Source organism: Capricornis sumatraensis, chromosome 22 (assembly GCF_032405125.1).
Source record: "Capricornis sumatraensis isolate serow.1 chromosome 22, serow.2, whole genome shotgun sequence".
Taxonomy (NCBI): Eukaryota; Metazoa; Chordata; class Mammalia; order Artiodactyla; family Bovidae; genus Capricornis; species Capricornis sumatraensis.
Window position 1 is genome coordinate 8,493,582 of NC_091090.1, and position 20,627 is coordinate 8,514,208.

General features: G+C 41.8%; 1 protein-coding gene across 8 annotated transcripts in view; it reads left to right on the top strand.

Annotated features, from left to right (window-relative positions):
• Positions 1 to 20,627, top strand: part of DST (dystonin) — a 522,626-nt gene that overhangs the window by 254,691 nt on the left and 247,308 nt on the right. For 5 of the 8 annotated variants that reach the window (XM_068960486.1, XM_068960485.1, XM_068960487.1 and 2 more), the window contains 3 exons: positions 10,329 to 10,418; positions 12,635 to 12,712; positions 14,871 to 14,963. In XM_068960486.1, the coding sequence (XP_068816587.1) occupies positions 10,329 to 10,418; positions 12,635 to 12,712; positions 14,871 to 14,963 (261 nt within the window). Of the gene's footprint in view, positions 1 to 10,328; positions 10,419 to 10,948; positions 11,048 to 12,634; positions 12,713 to 14,870; positions 14,964 to 20,627 lie in introns of all 8 variants that reach the window. The other 3 variants (XM_068960483.1, XM_068960482.1, XM_068960484.1) reach the window with 1 other exon arrangement.

Sequence of the window (20,627 nt, forward strand, 5' to 3'; positions counted from 1 at the left end):
ATATATAGTAGTACTCTTGCCTGGAAAATCCCATGGACGGAGGAGCCTGGTGTGCTGCAGTCCATGGAGTCGCTAAGAGTCGGACACGACTGAGCGACTTCACTTTCACTTTTCACTTTCCTGCATTGGAGAAGGAAATGGCAACCCACTCCAGTGTTCTTGCCTGGAGAATCCCAGGGACGGAGGAGCCTGGTAGCTGCCGTCTATGGGGTTGCAGAGTTGGACACGACTGAAGCGACTTGGCAGCAGCAGCAGTGTGTATATATTAATACCAACCTCCTACTTTGTCCCCCAACTCCCCTTTCCGCTTTGGTAACCATAAGTTTGTTTTGTATGTCTGTGAGTCTCTTTATGTTTTATAAATAAATTCATTTGTATTTTTTTTTTTACATTCCACATATATTTGTCTTTGTCTGACTGACTTAGTATGATAATGTCTAGGTTCCTTCGTGTCGCTGCAGATGGCCTTGTTTCATCCTCTTTATGACTGAGTAGTATTCCATCGCATATGTGTACCACATCTTATCCGTTCATCTGTCCGTGTACACTTAGATAGTCATGTCTTGGCTACTGTAAATAGTGCTGCAATGGACACAGGGTTGCATGCATCTTTTCAAATGATGATTTTTTTCCCCAGATACATGCCCAGGAGTGAGATTGCAGGGTCATATGGTAGCTCTATTTTTAGTTTTTTAAGAAACCTTCACACTGTTCTCCATAGTGGCTGTTGCCAGTTTACATTCCCAGCAGTGTGGGAGGGTTCCTGTAAAAGGTATTTTAAATGGTGCCAAAAGGAGAGAGGGCAGCTCCTATTCGGGACAAGTGTCCACTTCACTGTTGAATTACTGTGCAACAGGCTGGGCTCTGACAGCCGGTCAGGCGTTTGACACAAGCCCCAGAGGAGATGATTCAGCTCAGAAGTATTCAGTAAGCAGGGGCCATAGCAAGACTTTTCATTAGAACTGCCAAGTCGTTGGAGGTTCTGTCCGTCTCCCTGACCCCTCTCTTGGACTCTGCTCTCTCCACCCAGCAACTGCCCAAGGCCTTCCTGTTCTTTCTCACTTTCAAAGCTCTTCTCTGGACCCCTGGGTGCCCCAGGGTGCCTCCCTTCCACACCCAGCCCCCATGGTTACTCCATCTAATCACTAACGGTGGTCAAAGCTTCTTTGAAATTGATAACAGACAGGTGTTAAGAAGAATATCAGTGTGATAAAGTGACTTGGAATTTGGAGGCAATGACCGATTGTTTCTTTATCCAAGGAGCTGTCTTATTTTTATCTGGGGACTGGTTGTATTTACTTGAGTTCATCTCCAGTTTCTAATAGTTAATTTGACCTAACTTACATTATTACCTTACCAGAGAATCATTAAGTGGGGGTTTATGGAGGAAATACACATTTCTTGAACTAGTTGTAAGTTTTGGTCATGTCTGTAACTTAAATTTAAAATGAAAGTTAAAATAAAAAAAAATATTTTAGGTACTTCTGTGATGTCCAGTGGTTAAGACACCTCCAATGCAAGGGACACGGGTTCAGTCCCTGGTTAGGGAACTAAGATCCCATGTACTGTGACATGGCCAAAAAAAAAAAAAGAGTACTTCTAGATAAAGTTGGGCAAGAAAAGGAAAAAAAAAAGTTAAACATTTTTTACATGATTTCTATTGAAAAACATGTGCAATTCTGTTTTAGAACTTTTCCAGTAAAAGCTAGAATTTGAGAAAACAGTGGAATTTGTTAAAAATGTTGGTGATAAAGGGAATAGGACTTTGACAGTGGAGTGTGGGCTCCGTATGTCAGATCGGCTCATTTCGTGTGTTTAGGACTTGGCACGTATGAGCTCACGTTGTGCGTTGCTTTAATAATAATATTCTGCAGAGCAGTCGCTATCTTGTTACAGGCAGTAACAAGCAGTCTTGTTACATCACTGTAGTCACAGGCTTACATCTGTATCAATTTCATTTCCCTGACCAGCTCATTGATTATTCTTTGTCAGTGCTGAGTGACTCTGGCACCTGCTTTCCTTTTGCCCAGACTGTAAGAAGGTGAACGGGAAAGAGATGAGTGTCAAAATGCAGGTAATTGGTGTCTTCCCATTTCCTGATGTTATTATTGAAAACTGTCCTTGATTTCTTGAAGTGATAAATGGTTTAAAGAAAGACATGGGTCAGGTATGAGCCAGGTGGGCACTGGATAAATTGAAAGGAGAGACCCACATCGTCTGGCCAGGCATCCCTGCCTTTGACCCTCAGTGACTGTCCTGCACCTAACCCCCACCCTTACCCCACCACCCCTTGTAAAGCTCACACGGAATGGATGATACTAATGTCTTTGTGAACTAGGGCTCCTTTGTTTGACGTTGTAGTACGGAGACTCTTTAGAATACATCCTTAATGAAAACCAACCCCCAGACAGTGGGCAGATACACAATGCTAATATGTAGAGTAATTGACTTCTGAATTTTATTTTTCTCCTTCAATTACATTATTTATAATTGTTCAGCACCAAGACGTAATACAGTTCTGCAGCCCACAAAAGATCTGCAGACCAAGGGGAAGACCCATGCAAAAACAGAGTTTTATCTGTCTTTCTGTTGTAAAAGGGAAGAACTGGAAGGAAAAGGAGACCCAAATCAGACCAAACTAAACCAGAACCAGCCACCCAAACCCCAAACAAATTATTACAGAAAATAATTTCATCCTTTAAAATTTCTAAAAGTTAAAATCTTCTTTTATAAATGTTCCTATGACAATGGTAAAACTATACAGAAGAAAATATAAGAAGTACCTGGGTTAAAACCATAATCGAAATGCTCCCAAATCTTAACGTGTTTATCAGTAAGAAAGATGACTTTACTTACCGACCTATAGTTCTACCTCGTAATGAAAGACTAGAGAAGACCATTTGTTTTTGTTTGTTTTTTTTTTTTAAATTGGTTGTCGATTGTCCATCTGAAAGCTTAAAAGAGAAGTCTTCTTTGTCTGAGAACTAATCTTGTCCTTTATGGAGTAGACAGATTATTTGTACTACTTGGGGCCAACAACTGAGTTGTTTGAAACGCTTCCTTATTTTATTCATTAATACCTTAAGATGTATGATGAATATCTTTATTTTATGGTTAGAAACCAGTGACGGAGATAATTATGAGTGGCCCTAATGCCGACCTAACATGCTGCCTAGAGAAAAGCACGACCACCTTTTTATTACATCAGATAATGATATTTTCCCTTTAGATTTCCCTGAACCAGATGAGAATTTACGGTAATTTAGGAAGAGTCTGAGCTGTGGGTTTATTTCTTCACCATTCTTGAAGAAATAGTACTGACATAAGTTTGTAATAAACAACCATTCAGAAAAGGGACCTACCGAAGCAAATGCAGTGTTTTAAAGCATTTCTGTGCATTTTTGAAGCATCAATTTACTTATCAATAATTGATGTAGTAACTTATTGGCAGGTTATTTTTATTTTTGAGGTAGGACTTGTAAGGAGCTCACCCCCAAGAATGTGGTTATATTTTTCCTGAATGCATTTGTTCAGAATCAAAAAATTGCTTTGACTAACATCTTCATTCGTAGTTTCTCCTGAAGCTGAGTCTCCCATTTCTTTCCACCCAAGGCTGCAAGGTGCTCTGTCTTGGGGCAAGCCTTTATTATTTATGTGTCTTTCTAAAGATAGGGGTTGTTTGCCAGAGTAGCATGTCCTTCAGCTTTAGGACTGCCCTAAGAGGGGCCTGGCCATCCTTGCCTGTGGTCTGTTCCTTGCTGCTGGGGTGGGAGGCATCCCCTTTCGCTGGGCTCACAGGGAGTGTGTGGCCCCCACCAGCGACCTTTCCTGCATCCTTGCCTATCGACTGGACCTTCAGCAGCTCTTTCTGGGTTTGCTCAGGATAGGATGGGAGCTTTCATGTTGCTCAGAGAAGGTGTGTCCTCATTCTGCTTGGGTCTCAGCGGCTGGCTCTGCTCAGGGCAGGCTGTCCGTACCCAGGAGGAGGTCAGGCCCCCATGCCCTGCCCCTGCGCCCCATCCCCACTCCTGTCTCCTTGGCGTCCCGGACGCTGTCCTTCCCTGGAGCTGGGAGCTCCCTCATCTGGCTCCCTGTTCTGGTTCTTTCCTCCAGGTGGGACACTCCCATCTTTGGGGGAGGCCTTCTCAGACTCCCGCAGTTTCTGTCCTCCCAGCCTGTGGGCCTCAAGAGGTGGCGTGCGCTCTTTATCCACCTCTGCACCCTTCGCCTCAGTTCAGGGGCTTCCCTGGTGGTCCAGGGGTTGAGAATCCACCTCCAGTGCAGGGGTGTGGGTTTGGTCCCTGGTCGGAGAACTAAGACCCCAGACTCCATGGAGCGTCTCAGCCCTCCTGCCGCAGCTACTGAGTCTGTGACTTAGAGAGCCTACCTCATGCAGTGAAGAACCACTTTTTATTTTTGTGGCCCCAGAATAAAAGCAAGGTGGTACCTTGGTGTATGAGGAATGCTTAATAAATATTTGCTGACACGAACTGCAGCTCTACAGTAGCGCTAAGGATAAATATGGGAAGTGAGATTTTTGTCTAGACTGACATCAACCACTAAAAGTCAGACTTTTGAAAAAGGCATCCTTAAGCATAACATAAGCAACTGTGTTTATATGTCTGAAGGTCAACCCGATCTTCAAACTTGAATTTGATTTAGCCCATGTGAAATCAAGCAATTACAAGCTAAAGTAAAAATTCCAGAGTGCTATTTTGAGCAGTTAAGCCATTTCAATGGTGAAGGCCTGGCATAGTCTACCCTGTTCTCTATCGGAAATAAAATGGGAATATTTATGTGTCATCAGCAGGACCTTGTTCAGGGTCTCACCCCACCCACTTCTCTATTTCCCTTCCTTAGGAAAACTCCTCCTGAGCAGAAGATGAGCGCCCTCTAGGGGTGAGCTTGTAGGTGCAATGCAGGACCGCATTTTAAGAAAGCCTGCAAAATTCTGGGAGAATCCCATAGGATTCAAAAAACACAGAAAAAGATGCTTCATCCCTGTTATGTAATTCCAGTTATATAATTTAACCCCAGAGTGTCCCAGAGTGCTTTCAACTTGCTCATCATTTCCTCGAGCACTATTTATTCAGACAGCTTTCTGTCCCACAGGGAGAGAATATCCAAAATGAGAAGAAAGAATGGTTCATTAAACAGTGAAAGTGGAAGGTTGAAACTCTGGCAGTTCGCAGTCATCTGTGAAGGAAAGTTGCTAGGCCACGTGTCTATGACTCAGACATTGGACCAAATAAAAGGCTTTTCTGTGGCAGCTGAACTGTTTCCTTCTTTTTCACCCCTGATTGATCCCGTGACTGGGTATTTCTCTAGGATCCCAGTTGCTTTCACTCACTTCACCCCATTGCCACTCCTTCCTCATAATACTATACTTTTTATTTTCCATAATGCTGATATTTAATTTTTAGTTGGCATTCTTTTTCTATCTCATTTGTTTTGTGGTGAGGAAAATGAGCCGTTAACTTATAAAGCACTTAGACAGGGTTGGGTCTGTTTATATATTTTTGTTTATTATTGTTAATAATGGTGCATTTGTTTTATATGGAGTTATGAAGATGAAAATAATGGTATCTTACATTTAGGTAGCATTTTTCATATACAGTATTTCTCTGGAACCTTGGAATGACCCCCTGAGACAAGAAAAATAAGCAGTATTCCATGATAAATAATGACTCAGCATGTTTTCAAGCATTACAGAAGCTGAGTTAATCTGTTTCTGTATTTCTTCCTAAAATTCTTAGCAGCTTTCCATTTTACATATTTTCTCTTTTAAGTTGACAGTGATTTTTTAAAAAATGATGACAGTTTTATTTTCAGGTCACAGAATTCTTGTTCTCTAGTTTGAACTCGAGGCCTTCTGTTTTCGGTCTTTTATTTTGCAGGTGAGAACACGGAGGCCTCGAGAGGTTGGGCAACTGGTTCATGAGGCCTGCAGCAGAGGCATGGCTGAAATCCTTTTTCCCGTGTAATATGTTTTCTCTTTCCCTTACTTGGTTTTGCTTGGCTTAATCTTCTTCTTTAAACATGCCTAATTTAATTTTTTTTATTGGTGCATGAATGTGGTTGTGGAAAGGACCCCTTGTGGTGGAAAGTTTCCCTCATGTCCATAGTTGGATTCAGTCTGGCAGAACAAGTTGTGAAATTGCTTTCATGTGTGTGTTTAGAATCATACCTCATCTTTTAAAAAATTGATTTCTAATTGATTTTTTAATTAATTGATCTTTTAAATTTTAATTGAAGTAAATCTACTGATCTACAACATTTTGTTAATTGCTGCTGTATGGCAAGTAATTCAGTTATACACCCACACACACACACACAGTTTTAAAAAATATCCTCTTCCATTATGGCTTAAAAAATATCCTTTTCCATTATGGCTTATCACAAGGTATTGAATATAGTTCCCTGAGCTGTGCAGAAGGCCCTTGTTTATCCATGCTGTGTATTAAAGCCTGCCTCTGCTAGCCCCAGCCTTCCACTCCATCTATCCCCCATGCCCCTGCCCCTTGGCAACCACCGGTCTGTTCTTGGTGTCTGTGATTCTGCTTCTGTTTCTGAAAGTGAAAGTTTCTCAGTTGTGTCTGACTCTTTGCGACCCCATGGACTGTGGCCTACGAGGTTCCCGCATCCATGGAATTTTCCAGGCAAGAATACTGGAGTGGGTTGCCATTTCCTTCTCCAGGGGATCTTCCCTATCCAGGGATCGAACCCGGGTCTCCTGCCTCCGAGGCAGAGTTTTTACTGTCTGAGCAACCAGGAAGCCGTGTTTCATAGATCGGTGCGTTGGTGTCATATTTTAGACTCCACATGTGAGTGGTGTCCTGTGGCCTTTGTCTCTCTTTTTCCGACTTACTTCGCTTAGTGTGATCATCTCTAGGCCCATCCATGTTGCTGCAGATGGCATTATTTCATTCTTGTTAATGGCTGAGTAGTATTCCTTTGTATATATGTACGACATCGTTTTCCATTCATCTGTCGATGGACATTTAGGCTGTTTCCATCTCTTGGCTATTGATCACACCTCATCATTAACTGTCCTGGAGTGAGAAAGACAGCATAAGTGTATCTGGATTGAACTGTGGCTCTGGCAGGCATGGATGTGCACAGGGGACCAAGAGCGTGTGGCTTTCTTAACTTTGTTCGTTCCTGCCCGGGCCGGGGCATCCTTACTGTGTGCTTGTTTCCACTGTCCCTTCTGAAGATGTCAGACCTGCATGATAGAGTTGTCTATTTTGAGATTCGACAGCTGCCTCAGGGTCAAGAGATGCATAATATTGTTTATATAACTGTGGTCTCTCCTGTTCCTGCTCAGGCTCTCAAGAATTAGTCTACTCTCTGATTACACGGGAGATACTCAGAGGAGTATATTGATTTAGATGTACACATATGCATGAAATTCACAGGCTTAGCTCTTCTGCCTTGGTTTTTTTGTTGTTGTTGTTAATTGAAGTATAATTGACAGATAATATTATATTGGTTTCAGGTATATGACATCATGATTTGATATTTGTATATGTTACAAGATGATCAAAAATTCTAGTTATAATACCATTCATCACCAGACAGAGTTAACTTTCAGGATTTGGTTTCTTGGCAGCTTTCAAATACGTGATACAATACTGTTGACTACGGTCACCCTGCTGCACACTGCACCCCCATGTCTCATTTATGACTGGAAGTTTGTTTCCTGTGATCTGTTTCTCCTGTTTCACCCACTCCCCAGCTCCAACCCTTCCTTGGCAACCACCATTCTCTTCTCTGTATCTATGATTTTTGTTTTGTTTGCTCACTTGTTGTTTTTAGATTCCACTTATAAGTGAAATCATACAGTATTTGTTCTCTGTCTGACTTATTTCACTTAGTCTAATTCCCTCAAGGTCTCTGTTGTTGCAAACGGCAAGATTGTGTTTTTAGTGGCTGAGTAATACTCCACTGTGTGTGTGTCGTCTTTGTCCATTCGTCCACCCTTGGACATCTTGTTTTTAAGTGGGCCCTTAGCCTTACATTCAAGCTCATGGCTTGGAATGAGACCACGTCAGTTCTTACAGGGCTGTGATGTGTAACTAGAAAGCTGAGTATTAGCACTCATTTCACATGTTTGCTTGTCTGCACATGTGTGTGTTATGTATATCATAGATTTCTTCCTGAGAAGATCCTTGGAAATTGGCTCATCTCTGAAATGTTATTGAGTATTTCCGGGGAATGTCATTTAATGCCATTTATTTAACAGAAGGTAAATATTTAATGGAAGGAATGCTCTCTTTGTAACTTATTTAGGTATTTATAGATTTTCTAAATAGGACTGTCTGAAATGTGTTATGATGTGCTCCTTTTTTTTTTTTTTTTTAGAAAAATGAAGCATTTTTAAGCTTGCTTTTACCGTTATATAATTATCTTGTGACACCAAAGAGTCAGCTGATATTCCTTGGGTATTGGGAAATCAAAATAAAAATGTCAGCTTGTGAAAATGGGAACACTTGGTTAAAAATAATCTGACTGTTTCAGTTTTGCTGGTCATTTTATAGGTACTATTGGCATTAGTAGTTACTTAGAGCTATTAGGCCTGAGTGTAATGCTTACATTACTTGTCATTAATGGTGCATAGATGGGTAAATGAATATTAGTTGAATATTAAAAAGTACTGTGACTTAGGCAGAAAGTCCCCAAACACTAGTCATAGGAGCTGATACATTTGATATGGAACTCTTAAGGGAATTTTATTCTTCACTAATTACAAAGGTTTTCTGACAGTCAATCATACTGTGAAGCATGTAGTCAGTTAAGTTAATAAAATTTAGTAGTATTAATTTTTTTTTAATTGAAAGATTTAAAAATTGGAGTATTGACTCATGGACATGAGTTTGAGCAAACTCCGGGGAACAGTGAAGGACAGGGAAGCCTGGCATGGTGCAGTCCATGGGGTCGCAGAGTCGGACACGACTGAGCAGCCGAGTTAACGACAACTGCTTAAGATGTCCCGGTAGTTTCAGCTTTACAGTGAAGTGAATCGGCTAGATGTATACATGCAGCCCCTCTTTTTTTTGGATTTCCTTCCCATTTAGGTCACTGCGGAGCAACATTTAGTGGTATTTAAGCTGCTTTTTTAGACCCGAAAATCTTAACCATCAAAGGCTTGCTTCCAGTTTACATTAGGCCCTTTCTTCCTGGTTGCTCTGGAGTCAGAAAGTTTTGACCATACTTTGGATCTGTTTCTTTCTGCTGTTTAGTCACATGACACTTTGCACGTGCACAGAAGTTTGGCTCCTGCGTGTAAACCTCCAGAGTGTGTGTTCACGCAGACAGGGGGCCCGCAGGCCTGTGGCCACGTGCTGTGGGGGATGCTGGTCTCTGCCTCTGTGGACCCCGTCCTCAGCTCGCGAAGTAGCGCAGGCCAGCATCACCTCAGGGGAGCAGGTTGGGGTGGGGACAGCCACGCTCGCGACCTGCTCTGACTGTGTCTGTCCGGCCGAAACTGACAGCGGGCTGGTGTGTGCCAGGGGTGTCCCTCTGTGGGAAGAGCAGAGCTTTGGGGCAGTTTTGGGTGGTTTGAGCTATAAACTAAGAAACTTAAACCAGCCTTGTTAGCTGTCAGTTACTGTGAGTGTGGTTATGCGATTTATCCCCCAGGAGGGATAAATCACTGGTTGGGTTTAACATACACACACTACTATATATAAAATAGATAATCGGCAAGGACATACAGGGAACTCTACTCAGTACTCTGCAATAACCTACTGGGAAAAGACTGAAAAAGAATCAATATATGTATATATATAACTGAACCATTTTGCTGTGTACCTGAAACAAGAACAACGTTGTAAATTAACTGTAGTCCAATAGAAACTTTAGAAAGAAGCTATTCAAAAAGAAAAGAAAACTCTCCACCACAGGAAGATTTATGCTGTGCAGAGAAATTTTGAATAGAGGCCTTATAACCTCACATATATTTTTAAAAACTTTCGATTTTGAGATAATCATAGATTCACAGGAATTTTCAGAAGTAGTACCTAGAGTCTCATGGACCTTTTACCCAGGCTACATCTCTGGATTTTTAACATGTGTGCCTCTGGCATCTTGACTTTTGCGACGCAGAGGTCAGGAAGACCAACTCAGGGCTGGGGGGCTAAACACTCACCTTGTTAAGGTGTCCCTGGTTGCTGTCTCAGGAATCGTGATTCAGGTCAGGGCCTGCATAACACACTGCATGAATGGACACACAGGGAATGTTTTCTCCTCGTCCACTTTCTTGTCCGGATATTAAGGATAATCCGAGTTCTATAACCAAATATTTTAAATTGTGTTTTTGTGCGTAGGTTCGAAAACACGTGAACGATCTCTATGAAGACTTGAGAGACGGACACAATTTGATCTCTCTTTTAGAGGTTCTTTCAGGAGACACCTTGGTAAGTTTTAAATTTCATAATTTATTTGGAGGAACGTGTGATCCTTTTTGCATATGACCTAGTATGTTTTCGGCACAAACTGTTCAGATTTTTGCAGCATCCGTCTTGTGAGCTGCTATGAATTCTGCTTGAAAAAAGAGTTCTGGTTAGATTCGAAAGCATTTTCAGACTTTAAATAGTGTGCATTTGGGAGATGGAAACACTTTGATGACCTTGCTTATGTAATCAGTTCTGTAATTAAAATACTACTGCTGTTCTTCCTTTTACCTTGGTTTTTTTTTTTTTAATGCTTAGCAGAATTTGGATGCATAATATAACCCCCTATTAAAAGACTCACCACTAGCAAGGAAATAAGCACCGCTTTCTGACAGATGGTCTAACCCCCTCCACAGGTGTCATCTCCTTTTCTGTGAACACCCCCCCCCCTCGGTTACCCGGTCCCTTCATTATGTTCTGTTCATGCTCTTCTTTTCATTTCTGGTCTGTCTTGTGTACTTGCTGTCCTGTCTTCTGTCTGTTATATTCATTAGCCAAGGGAGCGAGATTTTTTGAAGACCTTACGGTTGGTGAGTGCCTCAGAAGCATGCGAATATGAACAGCATGAGGATGTGGAGGATGAGGATAAGGGGGTAGGTGTCGCCCCCGTAACTCGACTAACCTAGCCGGTACAGTGCGGTGAGCGCTAACGCCATAGAGTAACCCACGGCTTCTGGCTCCTGTTTAGAGAATGGTGCAAAGGCCCCAAGACCCGCAGGGAGGTGGATGTGTGTGGACCAACAGATTGGACAACGGACATATTTTCTCTTTAAATGTATTTCTGTATCTCTATGCACTGCATGGTATTTGAACATATGTGCTTAAACTGTAGGATGGCATCTGAGCTAATGAAGTTTATATACCTTTCGTGTAAGTGTGAAGGTTTACAATTACAACCAGCCTGCTAATTTTTATGCATATCAGTTCCACTTTTGAAATTGATATTTCAGACATAACTGCTCATTGGTTTAATGGAAGGAACGTATGGACATTTATTTTATATTTAAGACTATGCTTTAAGGCATGCCTATTGGCAGTCGGTATTAGATAGACATTCTCTGCCTGCCTTATCTGTCTCACTTTATTTGGGGAGGATGTTTTAAATGCCAGGGTCCTGACAGAGCTGTCTCACCCCTGAGAGCCTCAGTCAGCTGAGCTTACCTCTGCAAGACAGATGCGTTTCTTTGGTCATCAGATCCCCAGAGCCCCCTGTTTTCATTGGAACGTGTGCTTTGTGGGTACAGTGGGGATTCATCACCATCATTCTTATATGGGGTTATTTCCCCAGCCTGTGGTCCGCCGTCTGTTTAATTCTGCTGCCTTTGGCTTCAGCAACCTAGTCACGTTTCAGCTCAGCTCTCAGTTTTCTTTTTTTTCCCTTTGGAAGATTTTATGTGGTCCGTTATCAGCTCCATCCTTTGTATTTTTGTTGAACATTTTCTCAGCTCTGTTTCCTTATGTTTTCCTTCTGCTGACTTGTAACGTTTCTTAAGGGAAACGGCATCAGGGAAAAGAATTACGGTTTGTCAGTTTCCCTGACACAGGACGTCATCACGTCCATCCCCAGGCAGTGTCAGACAATTAAAGTCCAACTGATTGTGTGCAGAAACGAAAATAAAGAGGAAATATATTACATGGCTTTAATTGCTTTTCTCTCTCCTGTATCATGGCTAAGTAAACCTTGACTGCCTTTCTCCTCCTTAGTGGTTTTTATACTAACTGCATGCTACTTTACCTCATTTTCACTAACATGCCATACATGTATAATAAAAAACCCTCTTGAGTTAGAGTTTATTAAGAAGGTAAATGGGGAATGGTATTTAATTCTTTGCGTGCATCCGAGGCTAAATAATTGTAGGCTAGACTTGTAGTATAGTGAATATGAGATGTCTGTATATTCTGTGGCGCTTTCTCTTTTCCTTTTGCTTAAATAAAATATTCATAGTGAAGGATCTGTTTAAATAAAACATATTCAGAAAAATCCCTAGTTTACACTGAATCTCAGGTAATTCAAAAAAATTCAAATATCATTAAAAATTTAATGGATTTCCCCAAACAGTAAATTTTTGACAGTATGACGAGCATACAGTGTATTTATATAGTATATTCAGTATATTTAGCATGGTCAGTGGTGTCAGAAAATATGATGTTTTTTATACCCTGCATTTTTCTCTTCTTAGCCCAGAGAGAAGGGTCGGATGCGTTTTCACAGACTCCAGAATGTACAAATTGCCCTTGACTATTTGAAAAGACGCCAGGTATGATGTTTGAATTTCAAATCTGTAACCGTATAATACGACACACGTGTGACTGAACAGGGAACGAACAGGTTAAATTTGACTTTGAGTTAATCATTAACATTTAATATGATTTGATAATGATTTAATAATCATTAACAGAGGTTCTCTGGTGGCTCAGAGTGTAAAGAGTCTACCTGCCATGCAGAGACCTGGGTTCAGTACCTGGATCGGGAAGATCCCCTGGAGTAGGAAATGGCAACCCACTCCAGTATTCTTGCCTGGAAAATTCCATGGTTGGAGGAGCTTGGCGGGCTACAGTCCATGGGGTTGCAAAGAGTCGGATACATGTGAGCGACTTCACTTTCATAACAGTAAACTTCTGCTTTTGTGAGACTGATATTTTTAAATATTTTTAAACGTTTGTTCCAAAGAAAAGGAAATTAATCATAGGTGTAAGCCCAGACGAATTATAAGTGGCTACATTACTATCTGAATAACAGCTACTGATTTTCCTTCTGTTGGAATTGGAATGCTTTTGCCTGGGAACTTAACGACATTTTAGTAGCAACAGAATGTTAAGAATGTCAAAGAACAGTTATTAGTGGTGGGGAGAGAATATGTTTTATACTTACTTTGTAAAATTGCCTTTTTTAAAATAAAAGATAGTTTATATAATACTTGTATGTTTATTTTTAAAATGTAATAGTGAGGAGGCAGAAGCTCATATTTTATCAGCAGATACAACTGGATGATTTAGAAGCGGTTGAAAATAAAACAGTTCTGACAGCAGCCCCCAACTCGCTTGAGGTTTCAGAAGAAATCGTGGGAGAAAAATGAACACTGAATTGGATTTGATCTTGATTGGGTACCACTGTGATTAACATAGTATCAGCCAAGTAATTGGTAGCTTTCAGTTAGGAAAAAAAAGGAGGAGACAGCGAAACTCAGGAGAATTGAAAGTGACTAAAAACTGAGAAATCAAAGGTGGCAACAATTTTGCTTTTTTATGGAGAGGGAAAAAAGAGAAGAGAGGGTAAGGAAGAGAAGGAGACGCTGTTGTTGGTCCTTCATTTGGTTTGTTATGAACATCACAGTGCTTTTAGTTATTGCTGCTAAGTGGCTTCAGTTGTGTCTGACTCTGTGCGACCCCATAGACGGCAGCCCACCAGGCTCCCCCGTCCCTGGGAGTCTCCAGGCAAGAACACTGGAGTGGGTTGCCATTTCCTTCTCCAATGCATGAAAGTGAAAATTGAAAGTGAAGTCGCTCAGTCGTGTCCGACTCTTAGCGACCCCATGAACTGCAGCCCACCAGGCTCCTCCGCCCGTGGGGTTTTCCAGGCAAGAGTACTGGAGTGGGTTGCCATTGCCTTCTCCACTTTTAGTTGCTAAATTCTAGCAAATACTCAGTGCTTATCTTTTAAGTGTTATTGATATGCCTTACTAGTCTTAATTCTAGTGGGAGTTTCCAGAAGATTAATGGTTAATTGTGTCTCCTTGTCGAAATATTTTTGGTAGTGATTTGTCCAGGAAGTAAAATGTTAGGTATCATTCATGATATTTACTTAGTTTTCCAGGAAGTGTTAGTTATCATTATTGCATGAATTTATCTGAATACATAATTTGACAGTTGATAAGCTTTACATCTGGTTATTATTGACATATTATTTTTAAAGTTTTGAATAGTCTGCTAAATGTCCAGTGACTTACATGGTTACTTATCCTGGTAGCAGTCTGTGGTAGACAAATGGAATAATAATGTTAGATTTCTTTTTTACACTCTTTGTGATAGAAGTGTGATAAAACTGTTAAAATTATTTGATGGTTCAGAATAGTTTCCTACTTAATTGTAAAATAACGCTTATTTTCAAAAGACAATATTATTTCTAATAAGTATTTAGGACTTCTCACTTGAACTGTGATTTTGTTTTGACAAGTGTACTTTTAGTACTTGCTGTAGAAAACAAAGCCAAATGTTTATGTTTATTTTGGCTTTGTTGTTCCTCGGTAATTTGCAGCCTCTGTAAGATGCAGCCTAGGGGTAAAACAGTATTTTAAAGGATTATTGGTATTAAAATTATTCAAGCTTCTTTTATATCTAATTTAGAATCATTTATGTAGGTAAAAATAACTCATGGGCTGGTTGAAAAGCATTTTGTTTTCTCTTTTCACAAAACAGGTGAAATTAGTGAATATTAGAAATGATGACATAACAGATGGAAATCCCAAATTGACTTTGGGATTAATATGGACAATAATTTTGCACTTTCAGGTAAGCCCAGTTTTCTTAATTGTCGTTTCTTTTAACCTCATTGATGGTTTTCAAGTGGTTCATGTGAAGGGTGAATTATGCATTCACATCCAACAGGGGAAAATAAATTTCAGACTTTGTTTCTCTTTTAATTTAGTTTTTTATTTTATATTGATGTATAGTTAATTTACAGTGTTGTGTTAGTTTCCGGGGTATAGCAGATTGATTCATAGGCATGTACGTATATCCATTCTTTTTCAGATTGTTTTCTCATATAGATTATTACAGAATTTTGAGTAGAGTTTCCTGTGCTATACAGTAGGTCCTTGCTGATTATTTATTTTATGTTTGGTAGTATGTATCTATTAATCCTAGACTGCTTATTTATCTGTCCCCCCCTTTCCCCTTTGGTAACCACAAATTTGTTTTTGAAGTCTATGCCTCTGATTCTGTTTCGTAAATAAGCTCATTTGTATCAGTTTTTTTTTTTCAGATGTTACATATAAATGATATGATATTCGGACTTTGTTTCCTAAACAATATATTTGTATTGTTCCCCTCAGTAACATGCTGCTTATGGACTTGGCACCCTTTTTCCTGTTGTTGAGAAGCTTAGAATGTTTTTAGAACAGTGCTTGTAATCTCAAGAGTTGGAAGACAGAGATTCCCTTTTATTGAATGTAGACCTGTTTCTTGGTTTATTGGCCAACATTACCTGATTTAGAATCATAAAAATGTTGACAGTCCTGGCCATCTGCAGTTTCTGAATGTGCCCGCTTTCTCCTGGTGCTATAGACACTAGGTGGCAGTGTCGTTCTAACAAAGAGATTCCCTGCATTCGCGCCATCCGTGTTTCCTGTGGAGTGTACTTTCTCAAACGAGATAGAAGGAGAGTAAAGGCATATTTATTACTATGAATTATTATCTAATTACCAGTGCCCTTTATCTAATTAAAAGGCTGCTTTTGATCCTTTGGTTTTTGTAAAATGATACATTAAAAAAATAATCTTCATTTGGTTTAAGGTGAGTCCTACTGTTGGCGCTTGCTTTGGTTTATCGATCCCTCGGGACAGTGTCGTGGAGTGTCGTGTTGGTGGGCACACGGCACGTCCACTCATTGATGGCTGTGTGGCAGGCCTTGGACGAGGAAGACACGGCTTGCCGGCTTAGAGAGGAGCTGTGGTTTTGACCACATCTTGGGAAGAAGAAGACTTATTTCTAATATTTAAAAACTTTTAGTGGGCTACAGGGTTTGTAGGGGAGTGGTGGAAATAATGTAACTGGGGCTCATTGGGGAACAGGCTGAATCTGGCACATACGGACAGCTATGGGAAGTAGAGCCCTGCAGGTTCCAGGACTCGGGTAGGCACTAGAGCACAGAGCAGGGGACCCCGGGACCAGGAGACCAGGTGACTGGGGCCAGCTGGCCAGCCGATAGAGCAGCTGATACAGACATATTAGGCAGATGTCCGCTCAGCGGGGCTTGATGACTGGGAGCTGGAGTCAGGGACCCTCATCACTAGAGCCCCATCCTTAGGGGACCTGGGGTTTGGGGCCTGGCTCCAGACCCGAAAGCTTGTTACTGGAACAGGTGAAGTCTAACTAGAAGGGGCCATAAAGCAGAATTCATATGGAGTTGCTCAGCAACTTTCCCAGGGATCCAGAACTTGAGGGTTGAAACTGCAGGAGACTGCAGGAGACCTTTGGAAACAGTCCATTGTTACCGACAGCTGATGACACAGGCTATGTCTGGATTTTGCATGTCAGAGTCGGGGCTCACCCAGCCTCTGGAGGGAGGCACAGCTGAGTGTCATCGTCAGCTCTTTAATCTGTGGCCGTGAAGACGTTGAGCAAGTCACCCAACCGTCCTGCACCTGAAAAATGATGTTTTAGAACTCTATATGGACTCCAGTAAAATCAACAAATGACCGCAGGCCGCAGTCAAGGAGATGAGTGGAGAGGGGGAGGTGTTGCCCTCAGAACGGGGTGTTAAAGGCCAGGACTTGGGTATGGAAGAAAAGGTGAATCCAGGGTGGTGTTTGGGGGGAGACAGGATGGACTTGGGGGGTTGGTTAAAGATGCCACTGAGCTGTTAAACCCGGAAGGTAAAAAGCCAGCGGACAGCTCGGGGAGGTGGAGGTGAGGGGAGAGGGAAAGGCCATAGCATTGGTGGGCTTGACGTGTGTCGGGGGCGGGGGTCCCCCGGCTTGTGTCTGCCAAGCAGCTGGAGATGCGGGCGGAGCGGAGCCTGGGAGTCAGAGGTGCCGCCGATAAACCTGGGGGTCTCCAGAAGGCGAGGGTCCTGAGTCTGTCAGAGAGGAGGGGCCGGTGGAGAAGAGCAGAGAGAGAGGACAGAAGTTTGGGGGAACCATCCACCTGGGGACACAGAAGGAGCGGGGGGCCTGGCCCACAGCCGGCTGGCATCAGTGACTGCCTGCTTTCCCTCCAGCACCTTCCCGGTCCTGCAGCGCCCCCTCGTCCTTCTCTTTATTTATATTGAGAAGGATTGGTCACCCCGGATTATAGTCAGTTTTACCAGAATTCTCCTAAGAGAGAGAAACGTGGACTTCATTTCTTGTTGTAGCTGCAAGAAAATGCAGCATTGACGGAGCCAGGGGAAGAGAATGTCAAGAGAAGGGAACGGTGGGCAGCGTGGAATGCCCCCAGAGGGCCTGACAGAGTTAGCAGTGAGTGCAGTGGGTAGTTTTGTCTGGGAAGACCCCGGGGGTTTGGGGGAAGGTCCGTTCAAGTTCCTGAGAGCAGAAAGTAACAGACTGAAATGTAAGTGGTCGGAAATTAGAGGCAATTTGTTTAGACCCTAAGTTGAGGGAAATGGAAAGCAAAGAATCGTTAAAGAAAGAATTATATATTAAGTGTCTCTGGAAGAGAGAAGTTCAGTTCAGTTCAGTTCAGTCGCTCAGTCGTGTCTGACTCTTTGCGACCCCATGAATCGAAGCACGCCAGGCCTCGCTGTCCATCACCAACTCCCAGAGTTCACTCAGACTCACGTCCATCAAGTCAGTGATGCCATCCAGCCATCTCATCTTCTGTCATCCCCTTCTCCTCCTGCCCCAATCCCTCCCAGCATCAGAGTCTTTTCCAATGAGTCAACTCTTCACATGAGGTAGCCAAAGTACTAGAGTTTCAGCTTCAGCATCATTCCTTCCAAAGAAATCCCAGGTTGGATCTTCTTGCAGTCCAAGGGACTCTCAAGAGTCTTCTCCAACACCACAGTTCAAAAGCATCAATTCTTCAGCGCTCAGCCTTCTACACAGTCCAACTCTCACATCCATACATGACCACAGGAAAAACCATAGCCTTGACTAGACAGACCTTAGTCGGCAAAGTAATGTCTCTGCTTTTGAATATGCTCTCTAGGTTGGTCATAACTTTTCTTCCAAGGAGTAAGCGTCTTTTAATTTCATGGCTGCAATCACCATCTGCAGTGATTTTGGAGACCCCAAAATTAAAGTCTGACACTGTTTCCACTGTTTCCCCATCTGTTTCCCATGGAGTGATGGGACTGGATGCCATGATCTTCGTTTTCTGAATGTTGAGCTTTAAGCCAACTTTTTCACTCTCCACTTTCACTTTCATCAAGAGGCTTTGAGAAGAGGACCAGCCAAAAAAGTACCAACATAAGTTTTGTTTCTTTCTTTGAATTTATTTTTTATATAAATATAGTTGATTTGTAATATGTTAATTTCTGCTATACCCCAAATGTTTCAGTTTTACACACACACAGACACACACACACAGTATTTTCCATATTCTTTTCCATTATGGTTTATCACAGGATGCTGAATATGGTTCCGTGTGCTATACAGTAGGACCTTGTTTATCCATTCTATATACAATAGTTAATGCATGTGCTAATCCCAGACTCCCAAGACTTTTACTTTTAATATGATCCTGTGGCATATTTTATGAAATCCAGTGTATTTTAGGACCTGCATTACAAGATATTATGACTGTTAGATTATCACCAGTATTTTAAAATTAGATCAAGGTTTATTTAAAATGGAGCATTTCAATGTTTTGTATAGAATAGAAATGTTCCTTTTTATTTAAGGAAATACTTTTAATCCTATGATAATTTAAGATTAGAATGATTTTTTATGCCAAGACAGAAGGCTATTTATAGCAGTGGTAATCATCCTCACTCAACATGACTGGGACATTTTTCTCCTCTATACTTTACATAAATAAGGGAAGTGATTTCAGAAGACCAATTTATTTATTGATTTAAAAATTTTTATTTGAGCATCACAAATTGACTGTCTGTTATAGCTGGGCAGTCTGAAGGTTAAGTGTTGCCAGTACAGTAATCTTGTGTGAGATACCCGATGCTAGGTCCAGAGATACTATGTGACCGACTAGGGTTCTTGGCCTCCTTAATCAATGGCAGTTGGTGAGAGGCCAGATAAGAAATTCAGGCAGGGCTTTCTGGGGGCTCCTGGCTGCAGCATGGAAAGTGAGAACAGGTTCCCTGCTCTGTCCCTGAGGTGGGATGAGCGCCTTCCTCACGTGGGGTCAGGGTGGGGGCCTGACCGGGGCTTGGGCTGGAGGCGTGGCTCAGGTGGTGTGCCCACCCCTTTGGTGGTGGTGTGTGCAGGGGGCATGCGCAATACCCTGCTTTTGCTCTGGGCTCTTCAAAAGTGGCAATTGGATTTTTTGGTCTCTCTGTATCTTTTGCCCAGAATTTGCCCCAGCTGTGTGCATGCAGTCAGTTTTAGTCCCGTACGGTTTCTTTGTACTTTGTTGCTGCAGGAGAGGGTTGTTCAGGTGCAAGTATTGCAACAAAGGGTCCCAGATCCCAGTCGTCTCACCAAGATGATGGAAGTGTATTGCTCTGTTGGGAGAACGTTTGTAATACTGACTATAATCTGGGCTGTTGAATCTGTCACAGTATACATAAAAGTAGGGATGTAGAGGAGGGTGTGTTCGGGTGGGATCAGGAAGGTCTTAGAGAATAGAGGAAATTGGCCCTGATGTTGTAGACAGGCTTTGCAAGGTGAATGCCAGCTAACCAGGCAGAGACTGCAGTGGAGCCGTTTCCAGTGGGGGACAGCAGTGTGCAGTGGCCTGAAGAGGGGCAGCTTCTGGGTTTGGTGGGGCTGGAAGGAAGTGCAAGTCGGTGGTTGTACCTTTGTTATGTTAGTGCTCATGCCAGCCATTGACTTCTAAGTTCTCTTGAAAAACGTCCCAGTGCCAATGAAGACATTGAGAATAAATTAAAAGCAAACCAGCCGGAAGCTTTATTTTTACCAGCTTGTCTTCTAGGATATAATTCTTTTTTCTGATAGAGATTGTTTAATTTCCTCTTGAAATGATTAAGGAAAACCTCACCGTGCACGTCTGTTATTGACAATTATCAGGCACATTGCTAACTTGACTATTTAATCGAATAGCTTCGTTTAGAAAAATATGAGTTCCATTTTTGGATCAGTCTAAAGACAATCTAGAGAAAGTCAGTTACCAATTTTTTTTTATTAGTCAGCTGATTTTAACTTTTGTGTAAGACTAGTCATATGATACTAATTTCCTTTTTACCATATCAGTGACTCAGTCTTAGAAAGAGGCACACCTTGGGTCATCAGGCTCCGTTCTGATTTATTATTTATACAGCACAGCCATGGTAAAACTGCATAATATTTAACTAGGGTACAAGTATAAAAGTTCCAT